Source organism: Condylura cristata, unplaced genomic scaffold, assembly GCF_000260355.1.
Source record: "Condylura cristata isolate star-nosed mole 26May11 unplaced genomic scaffold, ConCri1.0 scaffold00004, whole genome shotgun sequence".
Classification (NCBI taxonomy): domain Eukaryota; kingdom Metazoa; phylum Chordata; class Mammalia; order Eulipotyphla; family Talpidae; genus Condylura; species Condylura cristata.
The window spans coordinates 51927084-51945188 of NW_004567105.1; the positions used below are offsets into that span (position 1 = coordinate 51927084).

Consider the following 18105-nt stretch of genomic DNA (forward strand, 5'->3'; position numbering starts at 1 on the left):
CAAAATGAGCTAAGGCGAACTCAGGTGTGAAGGTTCCTGAGGAAGGCTTGGGCTGGGTGTCCAGACACCTGGATTCTTGCCCTTGCTTTGCTGCAAATTGGAAGCAGTCAAGTCATTCACCTTTTAAGTCTCCAATTCCTCTTCTTTAAACTGATCACACTATTCTAGTTCCATGTCCCCTGTTCTTAGCTGCAGAATCTGTTCTTCAAACTTTACCAAGGGCAGACTGTGAAATAAATAAAGTAGATATGCTCTGCATGAAATTTCAGAGAGGGTCAGCAAAGAAAGGACCTAGAGCAAAGCTCCACCTGTGCATTTCTTCTCCACATACCATCCACCCAGCTTCTCTGGGCATGCTGAACAATTTCTTAGGCTTTGCAGAGCCCTCTTAAAATTCTGCTTTTATGTGGGCTCAAAAGTTTACTAAGTTGTTCATACTCTATAGAATCCTATTCCTTATGATTTTTTCTCCCCTTGGAGCTTCTTTTCTTTAAATGATGTGTAATTCACCCCTGTAAAGCATACTATTCAGTATTTTTAGTGTATTCGTAATGCTGTGCCTCCATCATCACAGTCAATTGTAGGACGTTTTCATTACCCTAAAAAGAACACCTATACCTTTTCGTAGTAATTCCTATCACTCCCTCCCTAGCCATAGCAGTGGTGACTTTATGTCTCTAAAGATTTGAGGCAAATTATTGAATCACTTAATAGGTGATTGTAATTGGATCCTTTCACATTGCAACATGTTTTCAAGATTCTTCCCTGTTGTAGCACATTGGACTTCTTTTTGTGACCAAGTAATGCTCTGCTATAGGGATATGCCACTTTTTTGTTGGTGAGTTCTTTAGTTGATGGACATTTGAGGTGACACTTTTTCAGCTACTATGAATAACACTACCATGAATATTTGTGTTCAAGTTTTCATGTTCTCAACTCCTTTGGATATATACCTACAAATCAAATTGTCAGTCTGTTTAACTTTTTGAGGAATTGCCAAAATGTTTCCAAAGTGGCTGTACCATTTCACATTCCCATAAGCTGTGTGTGGGAAATCCTGTTTTTCTACAACTTATACAATACTTGTTGCCTCTATCCAGCCTTCTCCCCATAGCCATCCTCTTACTGGAAGGTGGTCCCTATTGTGTGTAAAGTGGTCTCTTGTGGTTTGATTTGTAATGATGGTAGTCATCCTTTCCTAACTGATCATTGCATATCTCTTTTGCCAAGTATCTGTTTAAATTACTTTCTTATTTTTTTTAATTGAGGTGTCCTTTTATTGTTTAGCTGTAAGGCTTTTTTATGTTACTTATGTTACTGATAACATACCATTGTCATATACATGATTTACAATTATTTTCTCTTGGTCAGAGGGTTGTCTTTTTGGCTTTCTTGGTGCTATCCTTTAAAGCACAAAAGTTGCTTTCAGTTTCATGAAGTCCAACTTATCTTTTCCCCTCAAAGTCCCTGAAGATACCCATTTTTGCTGAGTTTCATAATGATGAGACCACCCTAGATAGACAAATTGTCACAGGGTCTTGCCTCTTTTCCTCTCAGCAGCATTTACATCCCTTTTCAGATTTACTCAATTGTGACAATTTTTACAGAGCAGACGATTGCACAATCCTTAACAAGCCAAGTCACTTTGTTCTTTTTGAGCTGAGTGTTTGAAAACAATCATGGGAGTAGGATGAGGGATTTTATCACATCCCCACTGAATAGCCGATGTAATTTACAGAACCCTTTCCCACAAAATAGGTATTTTCACAAGACCGTACTACACAGTTTGAGGGGGGAAGTGTGGACCTTTGCAGGCTAAACTACAGTTCTCAGTTGGAGCTGCATGATGAGGAATAATAAGTTGCTTTGGTCATCATGTAACTTGTCCTTCATCTTACTACTAAGCACTTTTGTGTCGTTTGTTTGGAATTTTACTTTTCTAGAAAAATAAGCTGTCCAGTGACTTGATAATATTGACCGAGCTCATGAATACCTTAACTACCAAACTTTGCAACCTTAAGCAAGTCACTTACTCTGATAACTTGACTGTCTTCATTTATCAAATGAGAGATATACCTCTAACGCACAACCTTTGAGACGTATGTAACTTATCAAACTTGGGGATAAAACATCCTAATTTCTGAACATAAGACCAGAGAGTTGTCTTGGATACATCCAAACAGAACATTTTTGAGACTAAACAGCAGTGCTCATTTCTTTCTGGTTGTTATTCTCCTTGGTAAAGTAGAAAGACTTCATATAGTCTCCTCAAATGAGGCAATGCTGTTTTTTTAGTAACAGTGACAAGTTGATAAAGATTTTGTTTTTCCTGAACTAGTGCATACAACCTCAAACTAAATTATCTTTGTAAAGGACCCATTCAGTATAACACTCTAGTCTATGATTCTTAGCCTAAGACTCAGTTTCCCAATTCATGCTAATGACCCTTCTCAGTATGGTTGAAGCAGAGACAACTAAGTGACCAGGTTGTGGGAAGTGAGATACCTTCTGACCTTCAAATGCTGACTGAAAATAGTGAGATTAATGACAGGAATCATTGCCTATAAATATATAGTAAATCCTCACTTAACAACATGAATAACTAACAACATGATAAAATCAGATCCTCAAATAATGTTCTTTTATTCAATTTTGGCCAGAATTTTTTTTCTCATTAACATTACAACAAAGCAACATTGAACAAAATGACATTTCTCCCAGACTTAATGTACTGTGTTGGATCTTCTCTGTGGCTGTGATTTTGAAGCTTTAATGGGAAGCATCATGTAAATGGTCCCTTATTAACTTTTCTCACTTTGTAGAATGGGGATATTCATCTCAAAAATAAAACTGAATTGTTAAAATGAAATTGGCCGAGAATGACTGGAAGCATTTTGAAATTGAAAGGATAATAGAAGTTCAGTATTTTTATGTTTTCACTATAAATACTCGGTATAAGTACTGGGTATTATAGGTCAAGTTAGTATTACCTGTCTCCACCTGGCTTACATCTCCCTCAACCTGTTCCAGACTAACTGCTGGCCAGGTGACACAGTATTTTCCAAATCTCATTTCACTTCCTGAATTTCATCATTGGGGTAAAAGTCTTTAGATCTAAGGGCAGCTGTTGAAACATTTGTTAAGCATACTTTTCTATCTTAAATATTTATTTTTTCATTAAAATTTGTGAAGCACCAATAGGCAGGAAATTGTGTATTAAATAGTTTCTCACTTGGTCTAGTGTGTTTTCATCTCATTTCCAAGGTCAGATGGTCTTAACAGAAAGACAACATACACACAATCTGTTCCATGACAAGGCAAAATGTGCATCACAGGAAGTCAAGTGGAATGATTTTCACAAAGCAGTTGTGAATTTGCAGCAACTTAGCTCATCCTAAGCAAAAAGTGACCTTCCCACATTTACCGCATCATTGTAGATGAGACATTTCCCTGCAATCATCATGAGCCAGGACCCCGGAATATAACTTAGGGGTGGTGTTATTATCTTCGCCATCATCATCGAGTCCAAAAAGTCAGTCACGGGGACTCAAAAATACAAAAATAGCAAAGATCCCCCTTTGTACTCAAATTACGGTACAGATATAACTGAGTAGTTCTTCCCATTGCAAGAGATTTGTGACAAGATACTCTCATTTGGAGGATGGTGATTAATAGATGCCCCAGTAGTACTTATACACCTTTATGAAGCTTTTCACTGCATAAAACAGTGTATCTCCCAGAAAAGGGCAAAGAGTGCAGAGACAGTACTCACTCTTATATAAATTATGTAATTGTGTCAGGAGAATCTAATAAAATGGATTTGTGTATTGTATAACCACTTGAATTAGGAATGAGGGCTACTTTGTAAAGGGATATTTATCCCTTTACTTCATAATAATAGTGTAGATATTGTGCTGCCCTGCTACCTGTCTCAAAATAAGTATTTTTTATTAAGGTTATAATTTTTCATAACATACCATGCATATATTCTAGATAAGATTAGAAATGAGTACATACTTGTAATCATCATGCTAGTCAAGTAATAATTGTAGCAATGAATGTATGGTGCCATACAGCACTTCTAAGTTTCTGAACCATGTTTACATTACTTTGTTTGGTAAATATTATTTCCATATTCACAACAGGGGTAATTCTAGCCTGATTGAGAAGAGGAGGAAATAGACCTGTGGAGTTTAATGTGTTCCTTTCTTCTAGAAGAGACAAAAATAATAATATCCAAACACTTGCGGAAGTGAAGGGGGAGCAAGAAATGTGGAGAAGAGTAGAGGTCATAATATTTGTGTAGAGTGAAAGGGAAAGATAATGGGAGTGCCAGAGAGAAGTCAGGGCTGAGTCTGGCAGGAAAACATGGAAGGTGGAGAGGTCCTGTAGACCAAGTCTTCATAGCCTTAGTTTTGATTCCTTACAGGATGACCAGGCTTGAGGGTCTCCATTTTAGAAGAGAAAGTTGGTCTTTTGAGAAAGAATGGCATAGTGAACTTCTCAGACCAAAAGCCTAAATTTCCTTTGTGAGTGAGGAATAACTGCTCTTGGCTCTATTTGCCATTGAGAACAGAAATAGTTTCTGTTCTTACTGATGTTCTTTGCTTGAGAGGAAGCCCCTCATTTAATACAACTAGCTTTTCTAAGTTAGTTTAGTCTTGTAATAAATTTAATAAATGTGAATTATTTATAGCAATCCAAAGAACATCTAGCAGAACAAGGCAATCACATGAGGAGGGAAAGTGAGCATGTGAATCTGGATCTTATCTCAAGACCTAAAAATGAATTTGGAACCCCATCAGTTTTCCTGAATTCCTTTGCTCTGACATCTTTCTTTATTTTTCTAACACAGAATTCTGCAGAGAGTTGTTGCATTTAGCTTCTGGTCTATGCTCTTACCAGTAGCCAATGTACGTCCTGATTCATCAGGACCATATAACATGGGCCACTTACTTTGTTTTTCTTTTTATCAACTAAAATAAGATGACTGAATAACAAGATGCCCTCTCCTTTCCTTAAGTATCTTCTACTTTATGATGTAGAACGTATGATAATATTTGAATTGCAATCATAGTAGATAAAACATTTCCACATTTATACCCTTATCTCATCTTCAAAATAGATGTGAGTCTGAGAGCAGAATTACCAGGAACTGGCTTTCAAATATCATAAACCTACTAGACATCTTTATACAGGATGGTCTTACTCCCTTTCCAAAACCAGTAATTTGTCCTAGCTTCTTCTTTTGGTCCAGGGTCATGGCACTCTTATCTGACCTTTTACAGAAAAGCTGAACTACATTTTCAACATGGTTTACCTGGTACTTTACACTGGGACTTTACCCAAGTCTTGCAATTAAAAAAAAAAAAAAATCCCCTACAACATTAAATGAACTAACCTAACTTACATCTGTCTGCTTCTTTGTAATTCTGACTGCCAGTTATCAGAATATCTGACCACATTTCCATTGCTTATTATGTCTGTATGTTTGCATAGCTCTTTTTGGATGACATACTTGATTTTTATTTTCTCATGTGTCCTTTTGTCCTGATTTTTATTTGCACTGTTCCTTTTTTTTTTTTCTATTCTAATTAATCATCCTCTGAAAGTTTGCTAAAGAGTGGGTAAGTGCATTTTCCTTTTCGAATAGCATTGTTTTACATTGTTATTTTTTATTAAGGAACTATGAAATAATTCAAATGGATACTAACATGATCTAATAAATGTCAAGGAGCTGGCAGACAATATTTTCTGTTGAAATCGCTTTTCCTTTTCCCCTGGCATTTGCAGCAGATTTTTGTTTGTGTGGGGGTTTGTTTTTGCATTACTATTTAAATGTAGTGTGCAGTGCAGTTAGAGAAGTTGGAAATCTTAGCAGCAGTCTCAGCAGAGGCTCTAAGCATGGGTCTGAGCGCTCCCCTCGGGGTTCCGAAAGAGACGTTTTGCTGGACATGAATTCAATACTGGAGATAGAAGAGGAGAACTCCAAAGCAGACCAAAGGATCTGAATATCTTAAGAACAATTTGTAAAATCAGAGTGCTTGATCTGATTCCTTTTGGAAGAATTCTACTAAGCCACATCCCCCAGTCGTTTCCTAAAAATAATTTTATCCCCTGTACTACATTATTGCGGTATCTTACTTTGTTAAGACCCAGACGGGCCCTCTGCTAGGCCAGTAAGCCACCTGTGTGTCCTACTTGTAAATGTGTGGTGTGTCTTCACATCACAGCCCACAGGGAAGCCTTGAGTGAGGAACTGTGTGCCTATAGTTTTTTTCTAAAGCATTTCAGATCTCTCTTTATCAAAGATCAGTAGTCAGAATCCTACAACTGCTTCTGAAACTATAGAAATAAACTAGGTCTGCAGGCCAGGTTTATTTATACATTGTGTTGTCTAAAAATTACTGACAGATGCAATGCCATCACCTCCAAAACATGCTAATATTTGTCTTTCTGTGTTCTTTAGCATCAATACCATTCAAAAATAGATGAACTAATTGAAGAAACTGTTAAAGAAATGATAACACTCTTGGTTGCAAAGGTAACCTTCAGCTTCAGGTGAAATGTTTCATCGTGAACATGGCTTTGTTATGTCTACATTTCCATTAAAATGTAACACGTTAAAAAGTTGAGCTGAATACTTGTATTTCTCAGGAAACAAGATTGTACGTCACCCAGCCTCAGCTCAGAATGATTTTTCTGATGATTGCAAGCCGTGCGAAGATGAATCGATGAAGTGGCATATGTTAACTTAATAAGAATTTGTCCCCAAACGTTGCACTCGGTTATGCGGAAAATGTTTGTTTTGTTTTCCAGTACTGACAAAGTTAGATTTTTAAATACAGAAAGTTAAACGGTAATAAGGAATTCTGCCATCATGAAAATCCCCCTTTCCTCTAGTTTCACATGCAGTGAGAGTCATAATAAAACATAAAAGTCAGATAAAGCTATTTCAGTCACCCTCATGAATTATAGAATTTTAACTAAGTAATGCTGAATGGGAAGACATTTATATTTGCCAGTACTAAGCTTCTGTTTCCCCAAAATTACTGATAAAATACAAATAAAAATAGATTGGATTAAATGTAGTGCTAATATGTAACATAAAACTGCTTTGCGCAGTTTTGGATTTTGAAAAGTGCATTTAATATTATCGCATGCTATATGCAACTCAATAATATTTTGTCACTTTGCACTTCTGTAACACTCTATATTTGCAATCACATAATATTGAAGAGAAAGCCGGATAAGTCAAATATTTCTGTATAAAGGCAGTCTATTGCTTTCCCCAAAACGGGAATCAAATAATGAAGCATAAGAATTAGCCGAGCACTCTGTGCTGTGTGGTTGAGAAACATTACTTTTTATAATGAACAATCACAGTTTGAAATAATAACTCCTTTCCTTTTTTTCTGCATTACTAGTTTGTTACTATCTTGGAAGGCGTACTGGCAAAATTATCCAGATATGACGAAGGAACTTTGTTTTCTTCTTTTTTGTCATTTACGGTAAGTGAAGAGTTCCTATCTCTCCTGATTTTGGTTTTGGTATGGGGGTGGAGTGCTGTCGTGCTAATTCATTTTGGGTTCATGTATGTGTGTTAATTGCAGTGGACTACCAATATATAATAATAACACCAGGAGATAAATAGGGCATTTCATAATAGCAGGTAATCCAAGGTAATTTCTATTTCATTTATCAACATTCATACATGTATGTTGTATATCTATTAAATATGCAAACACCCACATACCTCTAATATTTGTATTCAGAGTTCCTGATCCAGAAGTCCACCCTTTAGCTATTGCAAGCAAATCATTTCATGTTTCTAGACCACTGTTTCCTCATCTATAAGTGAAGGAAATTAATTTTAGAGGTTGCAAATAGAGATTTTCAGGTCAGGTATCGCTTTCAAATAGGTTTTATTTGTTCCTCACTTTCAGGTATACTGTCTTAACTGAATCAATTGCCGGCATTTAAAAATCAGAAGCCATCACAGAGAAGCCCATATTCTGGGACTTACTTTATAACATCACTGCACTGGGTTGTGCATGTGTGCATAGCCATGATCTGCTGGGGCTGAGTCAAGGTGGTCTCCACAGACCAAATATGTGTGCCTGCTTCCTGTAGCCCTTTCCTGGACATGCATTCAGTGCTTGTCCTGGGCTTGGGTACAATTAGTTTGCAGCATCTAGAGCAGGTCATTGAGTCAGTACAAAATCTGAGAGGCTCTAATGCAGTGACCAGAATTGGACATGAGCACAGAAATGGTGACTGAATTCTCTGTAGGTAAATGAGCAATGGACAGGTCACTCTGAATGGGCTGTTTCGGGACTGGGTTCTCCTCCCTTCCTGACACTAGGTGGATGCGATAGCTGTGCTCTTTCTTGCCACTTTTGACAGCAGGGTTCTTGCTGGCTTTGAGACCAGCTGTTTTGTTCTGATGAGGCAGGCAGTCTAGGACTCACTGCAAAATACCATCATCATCGGATGCTGAATGTCAAGACAAGGCTGGCACAGATTGGGGGGTAACACATCGTCTTCTTTGGAATCCAACAGAATCAGGTTCAAATTCCATTACTGGCATTAGCCAATTGTGATCTTGAATCATCCTCTCTGAACTTTGGTTTAGGTCTACTTTGGGTTTTGGTTTGGGAGAAGAGTGCCGGTATGTAGTTTGATTTTGGGTGTGTTTATGTGTGTTTTTGTCTGTGTGTGTATCGGTTGCCAGTGTTGTATGGGAACTGGGGACATATGGTCTGTTATAAGCTATTGTGAGAATGTTAGTGGAAGAGTTTAATATATTAAGCTGGCAATTGCCTGGCACATAGTAGGCCTTGATCATAATTTATTAATAAAAGACAGTATGGTTATTATATAAATATAATGCACACAAGCTCAAATATACACTACTTGATTTTTCCCCAATCCACACATTAGATCTACTGGGAATTAAGGGTACTGTAGACAGAAAATATTTTAAACTCTTTCGAGCTTGCATTCATGTATCTGCATACCCAGCTTGCTTTGATAGGCAGTTTTCACTGTCCCAGGTATAAGAATTGAACTCAAGCCCAGTGATAGCATCAGTCCCTTGAATTTATTGGCAAAGGTAGGATGAATAGAGGATGGTGACAATAGGAATTCTCTGATTTCACTCTGTAGAACTACCCATAATGTGTCACAGCTTAAAGGAAACATATTCAACCCACTCCTTTGACAAAGAAACCAAGGCCCAGAGAGGAGGAGTAATTTTTCTAAAGCCACACAGCAATGGGCAGTGTGGGGATAGGAACTCAGGTCTTCTGCCAGTTTCCCCCCCACCACTCCGTGGCTTCCTGGAGAGAGTAGGATTCAGCTGGCAATTTTCTGGCTCAAGAAGGCAGATGGGTGCATGAGCAGGGAAGATTCATCAAGAAAGATTCAGAGCACATGAGTAAGAAATATTAGATAATCCATTCCTCAGCTAAGCGATGGAAATGTTGAAAAGTGGCAGAATTTAATGCAACATTTCTGTAAAACATTCCCCTTACACCTTCTGAAGCTATCACTTGCTTTGAGTCCTCATTTTGAGCAACTGTTTTTACTGCACTGGACGTGAACCAGTGAAAACCAGGAAAGCCCCTCTGCTCTTCATTGAATGGAATTCAATCCACCAAGGGCCCCACCTTAATTACTTACTTACCAAGAGAACTAGTGACTTGACAGCAATATCAAGAACATGGTAGCAGAGAAATTCTCACGGGAGGGTTAGAAACGAAGCAGACCTAGCATATCCTCTGCAGGAGTTTTCAAGCTGAAATTCTCATCCCCTCATCTCCCTTTTCTAAGACATTTTGCAGCCGCACAGCATGCCTGGTGAAGTCACTGTAACTGCAGAACACTTTGGTGCCTGTTGCTGGGCCTGTAACTTCCCTTCCTCAGTGACACTTCCCCCACACACTTGGCCACCCTGAGGCCAAAAGCACCCACTTCTCATTTGCAGCCTGTGTTCTCATCTCCTGCTGGTATTCCAGTATTGGAGAGCGTGAGCTGTGCTTAGAGGTGGCAGGAATATCTCCACGCATGGATTCTGATCTCCTGCCCAAATTGCAAAGGACCTTTGAAGACTTTCTACAGCCAGTCGCCTTCATTACCCTAGCATGAGCAGAGGCCACAGGTATTGTGGAAAGAACCTTTAAATCACTGGTGAGGGAATCAGTTGTGAGTCCCTGGACAAGGACTTAGAGACAGTGCAGAACCCTGGATTGATTTCCTTAACTCTGCTCCTATTTGTGATTCAATTCTTCAAGTATTACTGTGCACTTACGTCCCACCTCAGCAGGGCTGCCAAGTATGAGCCATGTGCTCTGCCCCCCAGAAAGCTGACAAGTATCGACAAATATGCCACCCTTTCCCCCTCTTTTTCCCGCTGAGCGCCTCCTTTCCTGGGTGGGCTTGATTTCATGGTCCAAGCCAGACATTTTGGGAAACGTCTGCAGTGGCACGGAGCAGGCAGGGATATTTATCTCTCGTCTCCATCTGCATTGCTTCCTCTCTTGGAGAGGAGTTGGGGGAGGAGGGACGATGAGATGTGGCTTCTTCGTGCCAGCCCGGGAGGCGCCCAAGCACACCCCTCCTCTCTTCCCTCAGCAGCCTCAGCAGCCTTAGCAGCCGGGGATTTATGGAGGCAGGCGCCTTTCGAACTTTTGAAAGATCAGCCCAGTTGGAAGTCGCAATTAGCAACCATCCGCCCATTTTCCCTGACTGCAAGATGTGCTTTTGTGTGGGTTGCCTGCTTGGAAGGGTCCCTGTCTTGTGGGTAGCCGGTGCTGTTCTTTTAAGAGGCCAGGAAGGCGGACAAACAGGTGGCCAATCCCTCTCCCAGCAAGTAAAAATCCTTCCTCTGTTCCTACCCAGGTGTTTAAATATATTTCCCTCCGGAATCTGTTTACTCAGACATTCACCTAACAAGTGTTTTCAGAACACCTCTGTGTTGTGTTTTGTGCTGGGTGCCAGGGATCAGCATTAAGCATGGAAGATAATGCTTGTCAGCATTTACATTTAGGAAAGAAGACAGGCAATAAAAAGAGGAAATAAAATTGTAGGTGGAGAATTACTGTGCTAATCGTTAATGGGGAGGGAAAGGGCAAAAGGAACAGCCGTCAGCTGGGATGTCATGGGGGAGGCATGGCAAAATACAGAAAAGAAGTGCGTCGAACCTTAAATGGGCTAGCCATGTTACCAAGAGGAGGGGGTAATCTTCTGGAAGAGCAGCCACTGAAAGACGCATGGACCTGGAAAGCAGGAGGCATTTTGTAGGGTATTTTAGAGGTTGTATGAACAGGATTTAAGGATTGAGAGGATTTTTGAAGTAAGATTCAGAGGGGCAATGGTGGAAGTTCCGTTGTGACGTACTGTGAGTTCAGGGAGCTGAGATGATTCCTGAGTTAGTGAGGCCCAGCAAACCAGATAAGCCTTAGCATGGAGCCTTAGCCCCGCTCTCACCAGGAGTTGTGTGACCTGGGCTTTTAATTCTTTCATTGTAATATGACAGATGGATTTGATGAATTCAGAAGCCTCAGTAGCTATAGAAGCTACAGCTCCTGTTCCTTAGGCACTTGGTAAGTGCCCCACACAGGGCTGGTGCTTTCAATAAGCACATTCTTTCTCCTCAAATACTCTGATCAGTACTCTGCATCAACCTTCTGCTGCCAGTGATAAAACTGAGCACCGGGAAGTTAAGCCTTTCACCAGCGTGCTCTCTCCCACTACACTTCACTTCTCAGAAAAGAGATGAAGATGTAAAGGAGCCCAGCCTACCCCCTGCAGATAAAAGAGTTTCATCAGATCTTCTGAAACACCCTAGAATTCAACCAAGATCTCCCCAATAACCAAATCTACTTGAGATGGTTACCACATAACATGGATGCGCTCAGGACAGGGAGGGTGAAGCGATTTCAGGACTGTCAGAGGCCCAAACCCTACTCTATATCCAGTCTCCTAGATCTCAATTTACCTTCATCCACCATTTTACACCCCCCCTTTTTTAGTAATATAATAGTTTATTTTTACATCATTTTGTGCCTTTTTCCATCTCAGTTGTAATCCCTGTGGGTTCCCATCACCAAATCACCCGTGTGCCATCACCATAGTCCAATGCACTTCCCCCCTGCCCCATTTTTGATCCCATTCACCACTCCACCCCTATAAAATGTCTCTGGTACATAGTTGTTTATTATTATTATTATTATTATTTTCTCCCCTGGTCCTTTATACTTCTGCTATAAGTGAAACCATCTGGTATTTTTCCTTTTCTTTCTGGCTTATTTCACTAAGCCTGATCCCTTCCAGCTCCATCCCTGTTGCTGCAAAAGACATGTGTTTCTTTTTTTGGTTGCTGAGTAATATTCCATTGTGTATATGTACCACATCTTTTTAATCCAGTCATCTACTTTTGGGCAGTTGGGTTGATTCCATGTGTTTCTGATTGTAAATAAAGCAGCAATAAACATGGATTTATCCTCCTTTTGCCTGCAACATAATTGTTTTGACACTAAACAACAAAACAAAGCAGACATTCTTCCTCCTGCTAGAATCAACGACCAGGGCTGGGGTTTGTGTAGATCAACCTGCAGCATCAACTTATTTGTGTTCTTGATGTCATGCCAGAGGACAAGGCTGCTACCTTGAGCAAAATCCAGAACTGACTCAAAGGAATTCATTTCTTACCATGAAACATTTGGGTTAGGAAGCAGTTCAAATTACAGAGTGGGGTGTGTTCATAGTCACTTGTTAATGTTACTTCTGAAATTTTTCCATTTTCACTTTGGCTACAAGGAATGCCCAGCATGGGAGAAACAGGTTTTAGTAGTGTGGGCTGGTGATGGTGGTACAGACATAGACATCTTGGTCCGCCCTCTAAGGCTAATATCATGAAAGTATCAGATCTGAATTCATAGGATTCAGGTCAGTTTACGTCTACATTTTAGAATGGAGATGCCTGCCTAAGACAGAAGCTCCCACTGTGATAGAAAAAGCTAGCACATCCTTTGTGCCAGGCTTTGTGATGTCCAAGCTTCTTCTCATCTGAGCACTACAATCACCCTTTGTGATATATTCAATTAGTGCCCCATTTTATAAATGAGGGAAGTTGAGAAATTTACCCAGAGTCACACAGCTACTAAGTCTCTGCCTCTGGTTGACTCCTTTATTATCATCCTGGTGTTTTCACCCATAGAATCACAGAATCTCATAAGTGAAGTCAATTAAGGACTCTCCTGGATCCCATCCACTAACTTTCCTATGAGAAAAATTATTTTTTTTTACATTTTATAAGCAAAAATATTGTGTAAATAATTTACCACCAGTCAGATTTGCAATAGAACTAATCAACATTCAGAATTCCCCACTTTCTTTGTGTTTTAAATTTCATGTAACGCCATTGATCAGTGCATATTTATTGAGTGCATACATGTGCTGGAGGCTTAGCAGGAGTACAGGGACAATGCCTCTTTTAGTACATTTGCATGAGGGAGGTATATTCTCAACACATCATTTACAAGTGTGGTGATTATTCAGAGGCTGGAAAATAGCATATACAATGGGGTCATAGCCCAAAGGAGATCCAAACTCATCTGGGAGGTCATCAAGGAAATGACATTTGATCTAAGATCTAACAGATGAGTAAAAATTCCTTTATTAAAAAAGAGACCAAAGAGTATTCCAACATGCAAAAGATATGGAGAAGGCAAAAAAAGGTCAAATATATTCTGGGACCTGGAAGTTTATTATGACTCAGAGAGAGGCCAGAGTTAGGAGCTGAAGTGGCAAAGACAGGGATGGAGTTAAAGAACTGGTCAGGAATCTGATCAGGAAGGAACTTGTCCATGGTTTGGAATTTAAGGGACGTTATCAAAATTAATTCAGCTGGAGAAGTTAGAACACCATCTGCTAAAAGTCCCCATTGAATTCATGGTCTTCTGATTTTGATGTTTTCAGCCTCCTTTGAAAGGAAAGGCTTATTTCCTCTAATGTGTTTTGTTCACATGGGTCAACACAAATACGGTGCCCTTAAACATTCAAGAAGTATAAAGCACTCATCTGCCAGGTCTTCCACTAGCTTCTTTCATCAGCCTCTCTGCAGTGTTTCAGAACTTGACATCCACTTTGGGGTCTATGACAGATAATTTTATTACCTAGTAGGACATCATCCTCATTTCCAGGTCATGCCTTGAAAAAACTTAGTTTACAATTAACATACCTGCTGTCCAAGCCACCTTTCAGAAGGTTTTCAGGAAAAAAAAAATCATCCAAAATTAACCATTTCTCTTAATATGCTTTGTTAGATAGATATGCTTTGTTAGAAAACAGACACAGTGTTTTCTTCACATTGTGAGGTGCTGAGCAACCAGGTCACAGAAATGTCAGCTACAAAAAAAATTTTAATGAACATGTATGTGACTTCAGACAGGAAATAATTATTCTAAAGTGAAAAATAAGAGATTCTGACTTAACCCCTGAGCCACATGTAGTAGAAAACTTTCACAAGAAAGTTCGAGGGAGAGATGGATTTAAAGGTCAGGCTAACAAAAATACAGGCAGACCATGCATTTCTGAGCCTCTGTTTCTTCATCGACAGAGTGGGAATGGCAGTGTCAACTTCAGAAAGCCAAGGTGTAGTGAGAGATAAAGTAGGCATGGCTTTGCATGCCCCCTGGCATTTTGTGGTGCTCCAGAATTGTCATTCTTAGTCTCATCTTCAAGTTACTCAAGTAAGAAAGCTTAATGACTCTTGTGCTTCTAACCAACCATTATCTTACCTGTTCAGCCCATGGCATCAACAGTCATTTTTCAATCTATTATCCTCACAAGATAAAACAAAACAAAACAAAAAAAAACTCTTCTATAACTTCTATTTTAATATACTCTTATACTAAAAAATTTGATTTGTGAAAGATCTCTTCTGTTATCTTTAGTGTATTATTTTTGGCATTTGATGTTTCATTTTGTAAGAATTTTTCATACATACATAGTCTCTAGACTACCTCCTTATTAATCAAAATATTTGCTTAACAGATGGAATATCTCATTTCCCAAGCACATTTGGGTTGTGGCAGGTTTGTTTGAATATACATAGGGGTTGCTTATTTGTTCAGTTCTACTCCTTACCAGAGTGTAATCTTCAACAGATTAACTAACCTCTGGAAGTAAAATGGGAATAGTAACATTTACTGGTCTGTAAAATGGGAGTAATAGCAAGATTGATATGTGGTATTGTTAGAATGAAATTAGAACATGTTGTATACCTAAGATGGGGTTAGTTTGCAGTATTTCTTAGATACTGTTTTTAATCGTGGTTACGACTGTGGTTTTGTCCCTACATACTGAGTATTACAGTGAGTTACTTTATCAACCACCATATTTTAATAACTGATAAATGAAAATTATTGATCTGGGTGTTATAGAAATAGACTTTTTTAAAGGTTTTATCTCTGTTACCTAGAAATTACTATCTATAATACAAACCACAGAAGGAACTTCTGAGACTTTCTGGTGTAGCATTTCTTATGAAGTCCTAAAGTCTGCTTGGTTTCTGCCAGCTAATGACAGTGAATTCTCTATATCTCTTTCTACCTCAGTCATCAGTGTCATCATGTTGGAAGCTTGAAATCAACCATGGTTGAAATATTTGGACCACAGATATCAACAGATACTACCAAACAAGGCTCCTTATTCTCCTCATATTCCTTCTTTCCTCCTTCCTCCCTCCTCTTTTCACCGTCCTTTCTTATCCTTCCTTTCCTCCTTCTTCTCATTCTTCATCCTTTTTTGCTTCCAGTGTTTCTTCTGCTACTTCTTCAGGTCTTTCCACTAGTAAATCCCAAGAATTTTCAAAGCATAGGATAAGTACCATATAGTACCCGATGTGTCCTACAGAAATTCAGATTAAACACCAGTCTCACCATGAGAAGTTATTCCTATTCCAGTTTTATTTCCATTCTTGCCTTTATATCATGGAGAAAGTTTCCACTGAGAGCTTACCTGTCTCTTACACTTCTCTAAAATTTCAAGTGTTCTTGTATAGCAAAGAAAGGAAATGTAAGAACTAACAGGCCTCAGACTGGGCACCCTTACAGCAGGCAGCCATGTCCACCTAGAATTTACTAATTTTGTTTATGTTATATATTTTTCTCCTACCTTCTTTTACTGGGAGTGATACTGATTTTCCATTTACGGTAGTGATATAAAGTGTCCTTTTATAATTAAGTATTTTAGAAGTGAGCCAACTTAAAGAGGAACACTAAGTAAATAAGTAAATATAGTACAGATGGTGTATGGGCAATAGCCAAAATGAAGAAGGTGGTATTGACTCAGGAAGTTTGAGAAGTTGTGATGCATTCCAGTCACCCCATTTTGCAGTGACAGAGACCAGAGGGAAAAATATTACTTGAACAAAACTAATAGTTTGGAATGTGCACTTCTAAGTTTCCTCTTAAATGAGACAATGTGCACTTAAATAGACAATGGAAAGGCAGTACTTGTGTCTAACAAACCAATATCAAATACCAGCTCCAGCTGGCTGCCAGTTGTGGGTCTGTTAGGAAGTTGTTAAGTCTCTCTAGGCCTCAGTTTCCTCATATGTAAACGAAGATAATCATCATACCCACCATTATGAAAGTTAATTACTTATAAATTGTTTAGCATCTTAACAGGCAAATAATAAGTATGCAACCATTGTTAAATCTTAGCAGCATGAAAGGGCAGGTTTGAAGGAGCTTTTGAGCCTTGCAAAAATCCTCTCTGGGAATGAAGGGTTGGGACAGAAATGAAGAAAACTGGAAGGAAAAACAGGTCTACTTCAATCGGGCATCTGTTCTGAAGCCCCAGGAGGGGGGAAGAAAGATGAGAACATACACTTCCTGGACCCAGTCTCAGAGCACAGTACCCTGAGCAACAGGAGACTTGTACAATTCTCATCGTTAATGAGGCTGCTGCTCCTAATCGGTGCATGGAACAGAATGCTTTTGCTTAATAGAGATCATTTCCCTGCCTCTTTCCCAACTCGCCAGCAGTGCCAGAAGCTCTTTGTTTAATGAAAGGTACATACTTTGAGTAGTATGTAGGATGGGCTGTAGGAGGCATTATTACCCTCATTACTATGATAATAGTTTACTCATAATCAATATTTATGAACATGCACAGAAGCTGTACAATCAGCCAGCAGAACTGCAACTCTGGATTTTTATGTTTTGCCTGTGGACATTTTCCAGGACAGTCTGGGCTCTCTCCCACCTTCCCCCAGCCCCTCTGAAGTGTCTACAGTAGTCCTTAAAGGCATTTAGAATGTTTGTGGTGGTTACATAGATATTTACATATGAGGTCTCATTTGTGGTAAAACACTTTTTGCTTTTCAAAGTACTTCCACAGTCATCATCTGGATTTTACCTTGAAGCATTGTTAGTTAGCTTATGAAAAACTAGGGCAACACAGAGGACAGTGTAGTAATTCAGTAATGGATCTTTGAAGTGAGACCCACTGGATTTAAACCCTAACTCTACTGCTTTTTAGTGGTGTTCCTTGGGGAAAGCAATTTAACAGGACTGAGCTAATAGTCCATCATTTGCAAAATGAGGAGACAAATCCTTATAAAAACTGCATAAATTAGTATCAATAATGATGGTAAATATATACATTTCTTTATATATTTCTATGCTGTCCATAAGAATACTAAGCATTATTTTTGTTAAAGTTAGGTAGTCAGTAGATGAGAGAGCAAGAATGAGAGGGCAGGCTTGGAATCCAGTGTTCTCTCTCCATTAAAAAAAAAAAAAAGTTAATACTGTTTCCATTGACAGACAACTTAGGGAGACCATATTTTCAATTTCAGTATTTACTTTCCTCTTTCAAATGTGAATTGAATTTGAAAACCGGACCTCATTTTCTGAGCAGTGGCTAGCGAGCTACCCATAAAAAAAAATTAGGATGTCACCCACTCCCACATCCATAAAAATAGCAGTCATGTACTCTGGCCTCCTAAAGAAGGGAGAAAGGCATAAAGACTTCAAAGTAGATATGCTTCCACAGAGCTTCCAAGGCACCATGCCACAGTGTCTGAAAATG

At 39.1% G+C, this 18105-nt stretch overlaps 1 protein-coding gene across 9 annotated transcripts in view; it reads left to right on the forward strand.

Moving 5' to 3' along the window:
- Positions 1-18105, forward strand: part of CADPS (Ca++-dependent secretion activator) — a 428545-nt gene that overhangs the window by 355913 nt on the left and 54527 nt on the right. For all 9 annotated transcript variants that reach the window (XM_012735284.1, XM_012735280.1, XM_012735279.1 and 6 more), the window contains 2 exons: positions 6470-6544; positions 7428-7511. In XM_012735284.1, coding sequence (XP_012590738.1) covers positions 6470-6544; positions 7428-7511 — 159 coding nt within the window. The remainder of the gene's footprint in view (positions 1-6469; positions 6545-7427; positions 7512-18105) is intronic.